The sequence below is a fragment of the Leishmania braziliensis genome, assembly GCF_000002845.2.
Source record: "Leishmania braziliensis MHOM/BR/75/M2904 contig, possible fusion of chromosomes 20 and 34".
NCBI lineage: Eukaryota > Euglenozoa > Kinetoplastea > Trypanosomatida > Trypanosomatidae > Leishmania > Leishmania braziliensis.
In genome coordinates this window covers 892,944-908,372 of record NC_017947.1, presented here as the reverse complement: position 1 = coordinate 908,372, position 15,429 = coordinate 892,944, and the positions used below count along the sequence as shown (strand labels likewise).

The 15,429-nt window shown below is 51.7% G+C and overlaps 3 protein-coding genes across 3 annotated transcripts; all 3 read right to left on the bottom strand.

The window, feature by feature from the left end:
- Positions 1-2,748: 2,748 nt before the first annotated feature.
- LBRM_20_2140 (conserved hypothetical protein) lies at positions 2,749-3,345 on the bottom strand (the record flags this gene model as incomplete). The annotated part of the gene is made up of 1 exon (XM_001564445.1): positions 2,749-3,345. The coding sequence occupies one exon, from the start codon at positions 3,343-3,345 to the stop codon at positions 2,749-2,751; it is 597 nt and encodes a 198-aa protein (XP_001564495.1).
- Positions 3,346-5,456: 2,111 nt separating this feature from the next.
- Positions 5,457-7,136, bottom strand: LBRM_20_2130 (conserved hypothetical protein; the record flags this gene model as incomplete). Its single annotated transcript, XM_001564444.1, has 1 exon — positions 5,457-7,136. One exon carries the CDS (start codon positions 7,134-7,136, stop codon positions 5,457-5,459), a length of 1,680 nt encoding a protein of 559 aa, XP_001564494.1.
- Positions 7,137-8,741: 1,605 nt separating this feature from the next.
- LBRM_20_2120 (conserved hypothetical protein) lies at positions 8,742-11,246 on the bottom strand (the record flags this gene model as incomplete). The annotated part of the gene is made up of 1 exon (XM_001564443.1): positions 8,742-11,246. One exon carries the CDS (start codon positions 11,244-11,246, stop codon positions 8,742-8,744), a length of 2,505 nt encoding a protein of 834 aa, XP_001564493.1.
- Positions 11,247-15,429: the final 4,183 nt, after the last annotated feature.

Here is a 15,429-nt window from a genome sequence, read left to right as displayed (position 1 = left end):
GAGGCACAAAACACACTGACAAACACAGTGAGAAGCAAAAGCGTTAAGGTGCAATCCGAGAAGGGGAAAGGAAAAAATGATACAGTGCAAGTTTGGGTGCTGAAGCGACAGGGCGAGGTGCAGAGGAGACAGAAGAGGAGCAGGTTCATTCCTCGCGCCTCGGGGCATCTTCTACCAACGACACTCCTCACCACTGTGTGTATGTGTGTGCCCTGTCATCTTTTCTACACCTCCCTTGTACAATGCAAGTTAGAGGAAAGAGATCAAGAGAGAAAAAAGGAAACTGAGTTGCGCTAACAGGCGGTGGAGTGAGGGAAGAGACAGTCAAACACACAGAAATAATCTCTTTTACGTTTGGCTTCGTCGTATTTCGCGCACGTCATCTACGATCCCTCTTCCACGTGTACTCGTGGTTTGCTTGTTTTCTTTTCTGATGTCCGAGGTGCTTTTTTTTCGTTCTGTGAAGAGCACCAAACAGAATAGTGCGCACGTGTGCGATCCTGCGGGTGCATTCGTGTTTGTTGCGGTTCACTGTTCTTTTCTATTTTCCTCCTTTTGTGGTCTTTTTTTGGTTTTCTTCTTCCTCTTCTACTACGCATCTCTTTTTATTTCTGATTTTCCTCTGTTTGCTTGTTTTTTTTTTTTTTCGCTATGCTCGAATGGCACGAATGCGCGCTGTCTCTTCCGTGTCCCCTCGTGACTTTACGCGCTGCGCGAGGCGCTTCACTTCGAGGAAAATGAAGACGTTCATGGCACATATGCCCTCCTCTCAAAAAGGCACAGAAAAAAAAAAACGAAAGTAAACCTAAAAAAAAAAAGAAATGGCAGGAGATGGGCAGATTAAGAGAGATACATAGGAAGAGGGACGGGTCAAATTAAAGAGAGGTAATAGTAGTAGTCGTAATGGTGGTAATAGTTCAGAGGAAAAGAAACATAAATGAAAGGAGAACAAAAAAGAGGGAGAGAGAAAAGCTCTTGTTAAAACAAGGCAGAGAGAGAGAGAGAGAGAGAGCAAGCACAATACCGTTTGTGCGAATGGCGCCAACGAAAAGAAAAAGACGGGGCAGAGAGGTTCTTCGTTAGTTTCACTCTTGGTTAAGCGGCGGATTTGCGGGGGATGTGGAGAAGAGGGCGTCTCCCCCCCCCTCCCTCCCTTCGCTTTCACGATCTTTCGTTTTGCAAATCCTCTTTTTAAACCCCTCATCACAATCAATAGCGGGGGGGAGCACCTCTTCTTTCCTCCTCTTCGGCATTATCACTCATCTTTTTTTTTTGTTTTTGTTTTTGTAGCCATTCTCTGTCTGTCTCGATTCCCCATTCGCACGACTCTCTCGCGTGCATTGTCTTTCTGCTTGCTTCGTCGATAGTGAAAGAGAAGAGGGGCTCGAGCGGCAACGGAAAACGTAAGAGGAGCACAATTTGAAAATGGCACAGCAAACAAGACAAGAAGACTCGACACAAAAGGAGAGGAATGGTAAGGTGGCCCACCTCATTTTTCCTCTTTTTTTTTTTCTGCTTGCTTAAGTTACTCTCGTCGAGTCGCACAAGTTTCGGGGACTTTGAAAAGATACACGTAACGCTTGTTTTCTTTGTGTCTTGTTTTTTGTCTTACGAAAGAGAAGGGGAAAAGGAAAGCGACAGAGAGAGAGATGGCATAACCAAATACAGGAAAAAAAAAAGAGAATAGAAGAGAGATTGAAGGGCGAACGACGTCACGCCGCTCATGTGTGTGGGTGGGGGGTGGGGGGTGGGGTGCGCGTGCGTGTTTGATTCTGAAAATGCGAATGAGATGTTCACTTGGCTCCACATACGCCATTCCTGTGCACTGTGCAGAAAGAAAATGAGCTGTACAGCGGCTGTGGGGACACAGGCGAGTCACTACACGAAGAGAGTCGCGCCCCATGTCCCTCGAAAGAACAAAGAAAAACGGAAAAGAACCAAACCGCAACAAAGCACACCAAAGAAGGGGGAAAAAAAGACATGCGCTTGAGAGGAAACACAAAAAAGGGGCACACGAAGAGGGTGAAGTTGGAAGGGTGGAGGAGGCGGGAGGAAAAGAAGTAACGTGGTTGTCCCTTGGCCCTCCAGTCCCCCCCCCTCCTCTGCTCTTCCTCTTTTCTCCTTTGTGGTTTGCACTCACGCCGTCCATTCCACTCGGAGCCATCACTCTTTTTTGCTCCTTCACCTCAAATCCCGCACAACCTTCACTTCATTTCGGGTGACCTGCCTATGCACACCAAGACACAAATTAGCACCCCAGCAAGATAGATAAAAGGGGATCGAGCTCGGCGCTGCTGTCATCGCCATACCACCAGCCGAAGCACCGCGGTACAATGCCACCAACACCAGCAAACAGAAGACAAAACAGGGCAAAGTGGGTGAGCACAAGAGGAGGTGGTAGAGTTACGATGTGGGTACGAAAAAAAAAAATAAAAGCGAAAAGAAACCGTACAAAACAAGCGCAATAATGCATCTCATCGTCCGTCTCACAATTGAGCCTTGAGGTGTGCTTGATCTTGCTTAGGCGTGGCTTTTTTTTCCGGAAACATCCACCCAAGCCATCACCAATCTGAGACCTCACACAATGAACGCCCAGACATACAAAGATGGTCTAGTTTCAAAGGCGAGGATGAGGCGAAGGTAGATATGAACGGTCCTGGCGCTGACAGGGACGCTTGCGCGCCACCTTGGTGCGCCCCGGCGAATCACCAACCCCCTTGATTTTCGCTATTTTTTCTCCTAGTGTTTCTAATTCTCGCGGTCATCGCGGCGATCGACACCGATTCCACCACGCCCACCACGGCTGCCACCACGCCCACCACGGCTGCCACCGCGGCCACCGCGACCGCCGCCACGACCACCGCGACGGCTCATAGTGTGGTCGCGCTTCTCCTGTTCCGTCACCTCGCTCTCCGAGATCGGATCCTGGTAACCAGGGTTGGTCTTGTCCAACGGGTTACGGGACAGCGTGATGAGGATTGTGGACACCTTGCGCTCCACCACGACGTTCTCAGGGTTCTGGTTGCGGTCGATTGGCTCGTACTCGTCGCGAACCAGCTCAGAGCCCAGCTCCGTAACCTGGTAGAGCCCAACAATGCGGCGCTTCACAATCTCGGCGATGTTGACGGCGTTATAAATGGCGCCGCCCATACCGCTGATCTTCACCGTGTCGTTGCGTGCCTTACCGTCCTCACCGTTCAGGACGGCGATGACGTACGAGATGTAGCTGTGCTGGCCATGGGTGGCAGTCACACGCACCTCGTTCTCAGCACCCTCGGTGCGCTCGTGATTCTCGCGGTTCTCGCGGACGCGGCGGTATTCCTCACGGGACGGGCGCTGTGGCATTGTTGCTTAGCGGGGTTCCGTGCTGCGAAGATAACAAAAGACAAGAGGGGAGGAGGGGCAGAGGAAGACAGTCGTGTGCGATGCGAGAGACGAAACCGATTTAAAACACAGATGAGAAGGAAGGCCCGTTCTTTTTTCTCGGTGCTAATCTTTGAAAAAGAACGGGCGTCAGGGTGCGTAGATAAGTTATGGTGAATGGGGTGGGGAAAGAAATGGGGAAGAGAATATAGGGGAGGCAAGACATGTGTACCGAAGACGCCAACCAACCAGCAGCGCAGGTTTGTTAGGAGTAGGTAGGTAAACAAGCAAACCAGCGTGCACGCAGTTAGGTAGAGAAATAGAGGAGAGGATAACAAACAGGATGAAGCATACACGCCAGTTGTCAGAGAAGTGAAAGATGCAGTGCAGCACACATGGCAAACGGGGAGGAAGCATGAGAAAACACGCCTTAAGGATACTAGTCACGAGCATAGGAGAGAACAGCGAAAGAGTGGCAAGAAGGGGAAGCAACAGAAAGGATGTGCACGCAAGCATCGCACAAAGAGCGCCATCGATTTCCGAACGGCCTTTCCCTCCACCCCCTTTGACCCCCCTCCCGCGCCCTCCTCTCTCGATTGAATGAGGCGTGCTGCTCGACAGGTTTCTCCATCATGTGATACCCCTACGCGTCAGAGCGAGCACGTCTAGTCCTCGTATTCGCTCTCTGGTCTGATGAAGTTGTTTTGTGTCTTTTTCAGGTCAGGGAAGAGCAGCCACGTACGCCACAGCAGCTCTCTCTCTCTCTCTTCCCAAGTCGCGCCAAAGAAAACGACACTCCCATCACCAGTCGACTCAAGAGACAACATAAGGAAACGAGTACAAAAAAGAGTGATGAGAACCAGCACCTACTCACTCCATCCCATCGGCAAGTTTTTAGCGTACGTCTTTGCACACATACAAGCACAAATGCAGCTGTGTGACTGCATTCTGAGCGTTCTTGGGGGTATGGACTACATGAATGTTTTCCCTTCCTTCACATAGGCGGGTATGGGCTTCTCTCCACGCACGCTCATGTGTTTGGCGATTGCTGTCGCCTCACTACTTGCAGAGAGGGAAACAAGAAACAGAGAAAAGAGAAGAGACAGACGGTGAAAGTCAGTGAAGGCAAAGTGAAGACAAAAGGAGTTGTATCTGCGCGGGTGTGTCTAGTGAAAGAAGAAAGTGCTACCGATTCCCCCCCCGCTTCCTTCTCTCTCCACAAGCCTCTCGTGTCCATGAGCGCAGCTCTCTTTTGAAGTGATCATGACGGTAAAGTTTCTCTTCTCAAACTCTTCACTTCTCTGGTTTGTATGTCCATAACACTTGGCCTTAGTCCGTTTACTGTCCTTCTTCCACCTCGAGCCTTTGCTCCGAGATAAAGTTGCCTTTTCTTTTGGGGGTGTGCTTAAGGAAAAGGCTTGCGCGCATTGAATTCACTTTTGTGCGTCGATACGTGGTCAGTTATGGTCGAAAATATGAAGAAAAACGAATGAGCTGAGAACCCGCGGCTGCGTACTTGGAAAAAAGAGAGGACCTCCACATGAACATCGCCCTCGCCCAACCCCTTCTTCATCTCCCCCCCCCGCCGCCGTGCTTTTCAGAGAATGCGGAAGAAAGCATGAGATGCAAGCAGAGAAAAACAGACGTGCTGGTGAGGCAAGACGCACACACACACACACACACACACACACACAAGCGAAAATAGGTGACAAAGAAACAATGTGGGGTGTTGGGAGGGGGGGAGGGGGGGAGGGGGGGTAAGAGGGGTCACTGGATGGTTTGAAACGAGGAAAGCGCCCTCATGGGTCGCCTAGGGCACACAGCAGTAAACACGGGAAAACACGGCGAACCAGAAAAAGAGACAAGCGCGCACACATGCACATGCACAACAGTAGCAAAGGGAGGGGGTTGTTGCTGCTGTGTTTGTGGGGGAGGGGGGGGAAGCAATGATGACGGTAACGGGAGATTAACACCAAACGAAGAAACGCAGTGGAAACACGCATACACGCAGAGATACGCACACAGAAATGTGTAGTGGGGAAGTGCATTCGATAGGGAGGAGGAGGGTAAGCGGGTGGTGGAGAGCAAAAGGCCTATGTCTTGGATACCTTCTCGTCCATCAGTGCACGCTGCCGTTCAAAGGCTCGCTGGTTCAGGTCACGCAGAGAGCTCAAGAGCTCGCACATCATCTTATGATGCTGCTCCATCCAATTCCTGCGATCACTAAACGCACGTGTCTTGGAATCAAACATAGCAATCACCACGCGCACTGCCGCACTCGACTTCTCAGCGTTGGAAGCGGCTGCGTCGAGGTTCTGGATAATCTGCTGCGCTTCCGACTCGCGAGAGCCCCAGTAGATCTTCTGCAGCGCAATCGAACTGGTACGAAAGGTCTGACGGATCGCCTTGCTATCCTCGTCTTGCCCAACGAGAATCTGACGCTCTTTCGAAACGTTCGCCTCCGCCTCTGTCAAGTAGTTGCTGTACTCCTCGCTGATGGCATGCAGGTGATCCTGCAGAGAGTTGATAAGATTCTCAAGGCTGCTGGTGTACTGGCGCACAATCGTCGCGTTCTCCTTTACTGCCTCGCTCACCGAGCTACGACCGAGCTGGCGGTTCTCCTTAGCACGGCGTTCGTGGTCCTCCGCAATCCTCGTGTCACGGTACGAATGAACCTGCTGAGTCAGAGTAATCACATTGTTGTTGTATGACACCGACTCCGCCTGGCGCGCCTCCTCCGACTGCTTGAGCAAATCGGACAGTCGCTGAGCCTGCGCGCGAGCCTGGCTCTCCGACTCCTGGGTACGCTGCAGCACCGCGGCCATGTCCTCCATGCGCTCCATCAGCTTGTTGAACTCCTCAGACTGATCAACGTCGATAATGCTATTGCGCGGCGACGCGCTTCCGTTCGTGCGGGTGCGCAGCTGAGACTTGAGGTTTTCGATAATGTAGTCCTTCACCTCTATCTGCTCATTATGCTCGCGCTCCTTCGCCTCTTTTTCTTTCTTGTTCTCCTGAATGATGGCAGCGATGAGATCGTTGTGGCGCTGCGCGGTCTTCTCGGCACGCAACTTCTCCTGCTTCAAAGCGTCCAACAACTTCCTGTTCTCGTCATCCGCAGCCTTGAGCTGGGCTTCTATCTTTTTGCGAGCACCCTGCTCCTTTCCTAGCTGGTGCAGCAAGGCCTGCTCGCGCTCAGCAATGGGCCCGGCAATCTCCTCTTGAAGAGCTTGCAGTTGCTTCTTGAGCTCGTTTACCTTTTGCTCGTTGTCACCGCGCTCCTTCTCCAACTCGCGATTCTTATCGTTGAGCTTCATCTCAAGATCCTTGAGGCGCTGCAGGGCAGCATCCAGGCCGTCCGGTGCGCCGTCACGCTGGTTGTACAGGCGCCACATCTCACGGAACGGGTACTCCTCAATGCGGCGGTCCATCTCCTCTTGGCTGATGTCTTCATCGTGGGTGACGTGGAAGGTCACGTACAGGCTTCCAAGGCGAAACTGGACGTTCGTGATGGCCTCTGGACGCACCTTCAGCGCAATGCTTGCCTCGTAGACAAACGTCTGGCGGAGTAGCAAGGGTATGGATGCAACAAGACTCTTCCAGTCATCGCCGTCGAACTTTTTTGTGAGTCGAGACAAAACAGCGGCCACCGAAGGTGCTATCACCGCGGGCACTGAAACATTCGTGGGAAGCTTCTGTGGCGCCTCTTCAAAAGTAGCCGAATGGCCGCCAAGAATACTCACCCAGGAGGAGTGCTCAAATGTGCCCATCATCCCTTTTGGAATAGGCAAAGAGAGGGAGGTGTGTGGGGAAGAGGTGGTGGGGCTATTGTTCGCTTCCTATGAGAATTACAAGCTTCGTGTTGCCAAAGATGCACAGCTGTTTGATTGTGCAGCTGCGTTGTTTAGAGAGGAAAGGCGTGAGAGTCGCTGGAAGAGAGCGCAGAGCAGTCCCGAAAGTGAAAGAGGGGAGACACACTGTAGAGCAGGTTGGCCAAAAGTGACAACCAAAACACGGGGATGAAGAGGAATAGGGTGCGAGGTACGAACACACACACAAGACAAGACAAAAAAAAGGAGGCGCAAGGGATTAGACACGTCAGATTCTCAGTAGTGATTTGGGGCAAAAAAAAAGCGGCTGAAACGCGCAGCTGCGAATTGTTGTTGTGCCTCCGTACATAATGCGCGTGCCGAAACAAATGACACGCAGTGTGTAGCGCGCGTGCCAGCCTTCCGCCGAGCGCGTCGATTTGTTGTTCTGTTTTGTTTTTGTTTTTGTTTTTCCCATTCCTTCGATGAGTCTCTCTTCTCTGAACGGCCAGAAGTAAAACAAAGAGGAAGACGGGGTTGGGACGAAGAATTACCGTCTCGACACGCGCTTTGCACTGACGTCAGACACGAAAAAAAAAACGCGAGTGGGGAAGGAAGAGAGAGAGAGACGCGCCAACTTTTTATTTGATTTTTCTTTCCGTCTGCTGTGCCTCTACAATACGATACGACTATACTCTTCTTCAATGCGTGTTCGATTACGAGCATTCTGCTGTGGATGCGTATCCTCATTGTTTTCTGTCTTCATTAAACAAACAATGTCGTGGGGAGAGGGGCGAGGAAGAGTAGAATTAAGATTTTCAACGCCAGAAGAATGCGCCTCCGGCCAGTGTGAGCCAAAACGACGGCTACGCGGGAAAGGCATCACTACAGAGCGCGCGTGCAACCTAAGCACCTCTCCTGCCACCGCCAAAAAAAAAAGCAAAAGGAAACGCACATATGTAAACAGAAAAAGAAAAGAGGGTGGAGCGCTCACCGACTAGCACACACATATGCAATACAAAACGCAAGCGTGTGTGTATATGTGTGTGTGTGTGGGGGGGGGGGGGGGGGGGGTAGGAGCCACTGAAAGGCGACACGGCGAGGAGAAAGCGAAAATCTCAAGCTCAGGAGGCCGCATAAACGCAGCGTGTGTGTATATGTGTGTGTGTGGGGGGGGGGGGGGGGTAGGAGCCACTGAAAGGCTCCACGGCGAGGAGAAAGCGAAAAATCTCAAGACCTCAGCCGAACACCTAGCACCACAGGTGCAATGAGCATCGCACCAAAACACACAATGCGGGGCATATGAAAACACAAACACTACAGAATCACTTATGTGTGTATACGTGCATCTTGTGCAGGATCACCTGCCTCAACACAGAGAACGGAAGTTCCATTCTCACATGAGGATATGCAGATCTGCGATTACCTTCATTCTCGCACTCTGGCGATATGCGGTAAAACAAAGGAACACTCAGACAGGCACATATGAGTAAGAGAACGCTTGAATAGATTCCTCCATCCCCATTCATGAAAGCATGTGAAAAAAAAAGGTAAACACCAACTTGACTACTATACGCTACTTTCCCATCCATACATTTCCGAGCGAAACTTCTCTCGCAGCATTCGGTTAACTTGCTGCATAGTCTTGAGCCTCTCACAAGCCTCTATCAGCTCGCGTGATAAGTCAGACACAAGCAGCTCCCATGGGTTTTCTTTTTCAGAATCCTCTTCCGCATTGACTGCTGCCTCCACCTCCAGATAACGCTCCATCATAACTATAAAATCACAATGGGTCGCCACAAGTTCTTGATGTAAGTCCTCCCCGTCTTCTAAAGAATCTGAATCCACACAGGCTCGCCTCGCACTTAATTCAGCACACTTTAGCCTTGCCGCCTCCACAGAAGCCTTAGCTGCCATCACTCTGCGAGTTGAGCTCACCAGCTCCTTCGCTCGAGCCTCAAAGACTTGACGAACAACAAACACAGCAACTTCAGAAGAAGAATGACATCCCTCAAACAACGCCAGTACATCACTCATGACAGGCAGACTAATAGAACCATTTTTCTTCGTCACAACATCGTCGCGCGCAGCAGCCATCTCGCTCTCGGCAGCCGTGTTCTTCGCCTCCAGCGCAGCAACCGCCTCCGCTCGTGCAGCAACCGCCTCCGCTCGTGCGGCGTCCAGCTCAGCGCAGCGCCGCCTCGCCGCCTCCAGCGCGTCGCGGGCCTCCACAAGCGCCGCTGCGTCCAGCTCAGCAGCAGCGTGCGTCTGATACTCGTTGCGCACCGCCTCCACGATGCCGCGCGTGCAGCTCACAGCGGCCTCCTGCTCCGCACGAGCAGCAGCGGCCTCACGCTCCGCGGCACGCGCCTTCCCCTCCAGCTCCGCAACCACGCGAACACGCTCCGCGTCTGCCGCCACAGCACGCTCCTCTGCAGCGCGTATCGCATCGCGCGCAGCAGCCATCTCGCTCTCGGCAGCCGTGCTCTTCGCCTCCAGCGCAGCAACCGCCTCCGCTCGTGCAGCAACCGCCTCCGCTCGTGCGGCGTCCAGCTCAGCGCAGCGCCGCCTCGCCGCCTCCAGCGCGTCGCGGGCCTCCACAAGCGCCGCTGCGTCCAGCTCAGCAGCAGCGTGCGTCTGATACTCGTTGCGCACCGCCTCCACGATGCCGCGCGTGCAGCTCACAGCGGCCTCCTGCTCCGCACGAGCAGCAGCGGCCTCACGCTCCGCGGCACGCGCCTTCCCCTCCAGCTCCGCAACCACGCGAGCACGCTCCGCGTCTGCCGCCACAGCACGCTCCTCTGCAGCGCGTATCGCATCGCGCGCAGCAGCCATCTCGCTCTCGGCAGCCGTGTTCTTCGCCTCCAGCGCAGCAACCGCCTCCGCTCGTGCAGCAACCGCCTCCGCTCGTGCGGCGTCCAGCTCAGCGCAGCGCCGCCTCGCCGCCTCCAGCGCGTCGCGGGCCTCCACAAGCGCCGCTGCGTCCAGCTCAGCAGCAGCGCGTGTCTCGTGGTTGTTGCTGTTTACGTTGTCCGTTGCTTGAGTACGTGGTGTGAATACGTGGTTTGTTGAAGTGAAAAGATGCTCATCACGTGCTGTTGTTATTTCGTTGTCAAACTGTGTGTTGGTGTTTGTGGCTACGGTGGCAGCTACTCCATATTTTGTAATGAGTGGGGGTACGTGCGCTTCGGGTGACTTATTGCGCAACAAACGGAGCTGAGTTTCGTAGTGGTCGACGAGGGTTGCGTATTCCTCTTGAAGTGTTGTATGTTCGCGTTGCGCTTTTTGCCGTTCGTAGCGATGTCGCTCTTCGTTCTCACTGACGAGTTGTCGCAGTAGATTACATGATTCTTGCGTCTCTAGCAAAGCTGCAGAAATGCTATCAAGTTCGTTATCCAAGCATGTATGGTCCAGGCGCATTGTGACCAATTGCTTCTGCAAGTCGGCAACATGTTGTGCATTGCAGCGACGCTCTTCGTCGAGCTGGGAGGCTAGGTGCTGAATTTGTTGTTCCTTCTGGAATTGCATGGACTGCATGTCTTCCAATGTGGTTTCGAATTCGGCAACCAGCTGCCGACGATCTTCGCCGACCCTGCTGTGGCTGTTGATGGTGGGCACGAAAACTTTATCGACAGGATGATAATCATCTTCCTGAGAGTGTGAAGTCGATTTTGTGTTCTCCCCATCCACTGGCAGAATCGCCATGGCTGCGGCGAGGAAGATGTGGTAGAGCCCTTTAAGACGCCGGAACTCACACATCTCCAGTCCAAGTCGCAAGGTGTGTTCGCGCTGCGCGTCACCACACGTAGCAACCTGAAAGCAAATTTGGAGCCCAGCTTTCTCGGTGGCTATTATTGTCAGATTCGATAGCTCGCCTGTGGTTACGCCACAATCGGATGTGATATCAATGGTTGCGAGGCGGTGCACTGCATCTGTGTGCGCAGCGACCACAGCACACCATTCAGCCCCCTTGCACGTATACTGAAAAGAGGCAGTAGTGGAAACGAACTCATCCTTGCTGACGTCGAAATCCGCCACGGCAGACAAAAGGTCGAGCGTTTCCGGCTCGTACATATTGTCCCTCGAGGAATGGAGGACAGTGAAGAGCGCCATTTGAGTCAGAGAACCGTCAGTTTTGTCGCTGACACTGTCACGAGCGCTGCAAGCAGGAGTAGCAGCACACGTCTGTATGCCAAGCTCAACGCGAGGTGTGGTTAGCACACCAACTTCATTTGTAGCCAGGTGAAACCCCATAACCTGGGACGAGAGTGGTGATCGCGCATGTTTGCAATGGCTCAAGATGGAATTGGGAGACCCGATCGGTTTTTCTTTCCCAGTTGTCAACCGTGGGGTGCACTGCACGCTTGTCAGCGGAGTCGTGATCACCGATGCCGTTGTGACGTCTGTGCACACGAGTGCCTCAACAACAACACTTGTGGAAGTGCACTCGGCAGGCTCTAGCGCTGCCATTTCCTCCATTGGATTTCCGGGGCTGCAGTAGTCTCTGGGCACGGATGTCTTCTGGAGGCAAGTGTTGACGACAGACGGGTCGCAAACCCGCAGCAGGGGCTCTCTTCTCGACGGCCGTGCAGGAGAAGTAGACGCCATGTTAACCTTCCGTGGCTCTCTCAGCTCCAGATGAGTGAAGCTGAGGTGTGCGTGTGGGTGATGGGGAGGGGGCAGAGGAGACTATAGTTCGGGGTTTCCGCACCACGGGTTCGTGAAGGCAAGTGTCTAGGTGCGCAAATCCGCTGCCCTTTACAGCTGTTCTGCTCACCGGGCAGTAGGGGAGAGTAGAGGTGCGAATTGAGAGAAGCGGTCGAAAACGAAAAAAAAAACGCACAACTGTGTGCCCTGTCGAGGTCGGTATCTTCGGTGCTTCTTTGCGCTGTACGACGTTTTCTGGGAGGAGGCAGACGCAAGACGCACAACTCTGAAAAAAAAAAAGAGGAAGCAAAATGCTGCGGAGTAAGGAAAGGGGGGCCAGGAGTGAGGGAGAGGAGGACAAGGAGAGGAAAAAAAAATGAGAAGGAAAAGTGAGAGGAAAAGTCACATACACACACACAGTAAAGAAGGAACGAAAAAAAATGACAGATACTGAAGAAGAGAGCGTGCACTGCTAGTTTCTCTTCCTTTTGTATGCTCGCTTTTTAAAATATATTTTCGGAGACACACACATACAGCTTGCTTACTTGAGAGAAAGAAAAGGGGAGAGAGTACAAGGATAAACACATGAAAGGTAACGGAAGAAAAAAAAACTCAAACGAACATGCACACACACACACACATACATACACAAACAGAGAGAGCAGAGGAACAACGCTTAACAGTACAAGGCAAGAAAAGCCAAAGTAGCAATCGCCCCAATACGACTTTACATAACCGTCTTTTCTGCACCACCTCTCACTTTTTGTGGTGGTGGTGGACTTTTTCCTTCCTCCCTATAGGAGGGGGGGGGGGGGCCGGGGGAAGCAAGTGGCCTTTGCTCTTGGAGGTGGGGAGAATGAGCGGCCGACCCGCAATCGAAAAATACGAGAAAAGAATGCAACTGAAGGAAAGGGGTGTCCCGGTGTGCTTATTCCAGTTTCTGAAGAGGGGGACGGGGGAGAGGAAACAAGAGAGGTAATAATAAAAGGATCTAGGGTGAAACGGAATGAAAAAATTTCGAAATGAAAACAGCTGATAAAAAAATAAAAGAATGAAGAGCTATCCGAATGGTACGGTCTTTGTGGCGAGAAGAAGGGGAAAAGGGGGAAGGTGTGTAGAGAAGTAGATCAATCCAAAGAGAACGGGTGGGTCGGTTCACGGTACAGATCGGCTGTAATAGCCAGGAGGAAAGGAAGGGGGGGGGGGGGGGGGCAAAGAAAAAAAGGAAGCTGCAGAAGCAGTACAAAACAGAGGAAAGGTGACGGGGGCGGGGGGCTCAATTGTACAATTAATGTGCTTGAGCAAAAAGGGGAGTAAAAAAAAAGGAGGCAACGCGTGAGTGAGAACGAAAGAAAAAACTGAATTCTCGCGAACAGAGAACACCGAGGAACCTTGAAAAAAAAAAAAAAAACGAAGTGGAAGAAATGGAGAGACGAAGAGGAAGTTACAAACTTGTGTTGTCAATCAATATAGTTGACGTGTGTGCTGAATCATCAAACCAAGCTCAGACGGAAAAGAGGATAACAACCTGGAAAACAAGATAAGAAAAAATGGGACTTGAAAAGGCCAACACGAGTGAAGAAGAGGGGGGTCCTTGGGAGGGGGGTGGATCTAGTGATGTCGTGATGATACAAAAGGGGCAATCTACAAGGCTAAAAGGGGAAAAGGGGGAAGCCAGAGAAGCAATTTCTCTGCCCTAGGAAAGAAAAGATAGAGGACGGCAAAGAGTTGAGATGAAGGAGAGCCCTTACCACTCGTATCTTGTTTTTGTTGTTGCCTTCGCTTTGTTTTCTTTCTTTGGGGGGTGCTTTTCCTGTGTGTATGTGGAAGTAAGGAGGTGGGGGGTGAATTGCCAAACGTGTACGGAAGGAGGAAACGGAGAGTGGAATCAACGAAGCGAAATGAAAATCTCGACGTTGTCCTCGTCGTGGAAAAAAAGAACTAACGTAACTGGCGTGGAATCACTTGTATTGAGAGGAAGCGCACTCCACAGTGCAGAGAGAGGTAGGGCACAGTCGAGGAAGAAAGTGGGTAGCAAGAAAAAAATTATGCAGTAATTACAGTGGGGAGTGGGAGAAAGATGGGAAAAAAAGTGAAGGAAGTGAAAGGGGTGAAGAAGGCCAGGCGCGACGAGAGTATCAGTAACGATCGATGCTACCCAAGTGGCTAAAGGCGAGGGGAAAGCACACCAGTCACAATGTTGCCTGAAGTAGCGTGCTACATGAGCGGAACGACTACTCGAGGCTACATAAGTGTAACTATTTTTCTTTCCTTTCCTTCTCATGTCACTACATTGGGCAAGAGCACCGAGACGACAAGAGCGAAGACTAATGTACGGCTCAGAGCTGTGTTGTTGGTTCATCACGTGACTTTTTTTTATTGAGGTCCTAATTCACCCGCTTCACTTCTCCCGTGTAGGTCTTTCTGTTCTTCACTGTTTTTGTGTGTGTGGTGGGGGGGGGGGGGGTCGAGAGGGGATGCTTCTGTTGTGATTTATATACGTAGGAAGACAAAGGGTAGTGGGCACACACGCACAGGGACATGCCGTGCCATATTACTTCGAAGAAAAGCTGCCGTGAGGGGGGAAACAAAGACTTCCCGTTCCATTTCTTCTCTCAGGAAAGTAAGGAATCTCTCGGAACCTCTACGTCTCCCACCTTTTCTGTCGCTGAGAAGACTCTCCCTAATTTCACGCGAGTGCGGGTGGGGGTTCTGCTGGCGGGTGCCTGCGCATTTTGCGTGTGAGTAGGCAACGACTGCCGCGTCATTCAGATGTAGACAACTAACTTCCATAATCACAATACAAGGACCGATGTGTCACGCTACCACGCAGTACTCAGCAAAGACAATTTTGTTTAACGTTCGCCACGAGATGACATGCACAAAAAAAAAAAGTATCCTCCACTGTCTGGTGGTGTGTCTTTCAGCTCTTCTTTCAGCCGTTCTTGTCTCCTCCCCTCTGAGTCTTGTACTGCCATAACGAGTGGAATGACACATTAAAAAAAAAAACACAACTAAAGCGGAGAAAGATTCCCCAATAGCACAGACAAACAAGGTGTATGGTGAAATTGCCCGCTACGAATTCCTCTCCCCGTGCATATCACTCTCCTGGCTTGTGCTACGGGGAGATCAAGTTTAGAATGTCGAGGAAGATGAGAAGCGCACAACAGTGGGGAGCAACGACAACGAAAAGCGTGCAGAGGAGCACGCACTTTCCGGCGAATGCGGACGCAAAAGCGCACGCCACAGAAAGAGCAAAAGAGAGAGAGCACGAAGTGAGAAAACTGAACATTATTCAAAAGCAAATGGAAAAAAAAAAAAAGAAACGTGCCAAAACAGAAAAGCACATAAAGTCAGAAAAGAGGAATGAGGAAAGGCGGTGGCAGTGATCAAATGTAACGCTGAGAGAATGGACGCCCGTAAGCGTCAGCGGAAAGGGAAGAAATCGGTAATGGGGCGGCGAAGAGAAGAGGGTGGGCAGGGAGAGGAGAAAACTAAAAGGAGTGCGCAGAGAAGAAGAAAGACCGAGATGCACAAGAGAACAATTTACAGCAGCGAGACAAAAAATAACGCGTGTTTTCCGTGTTTTCGGTCCATGTGCGTGCGTGTG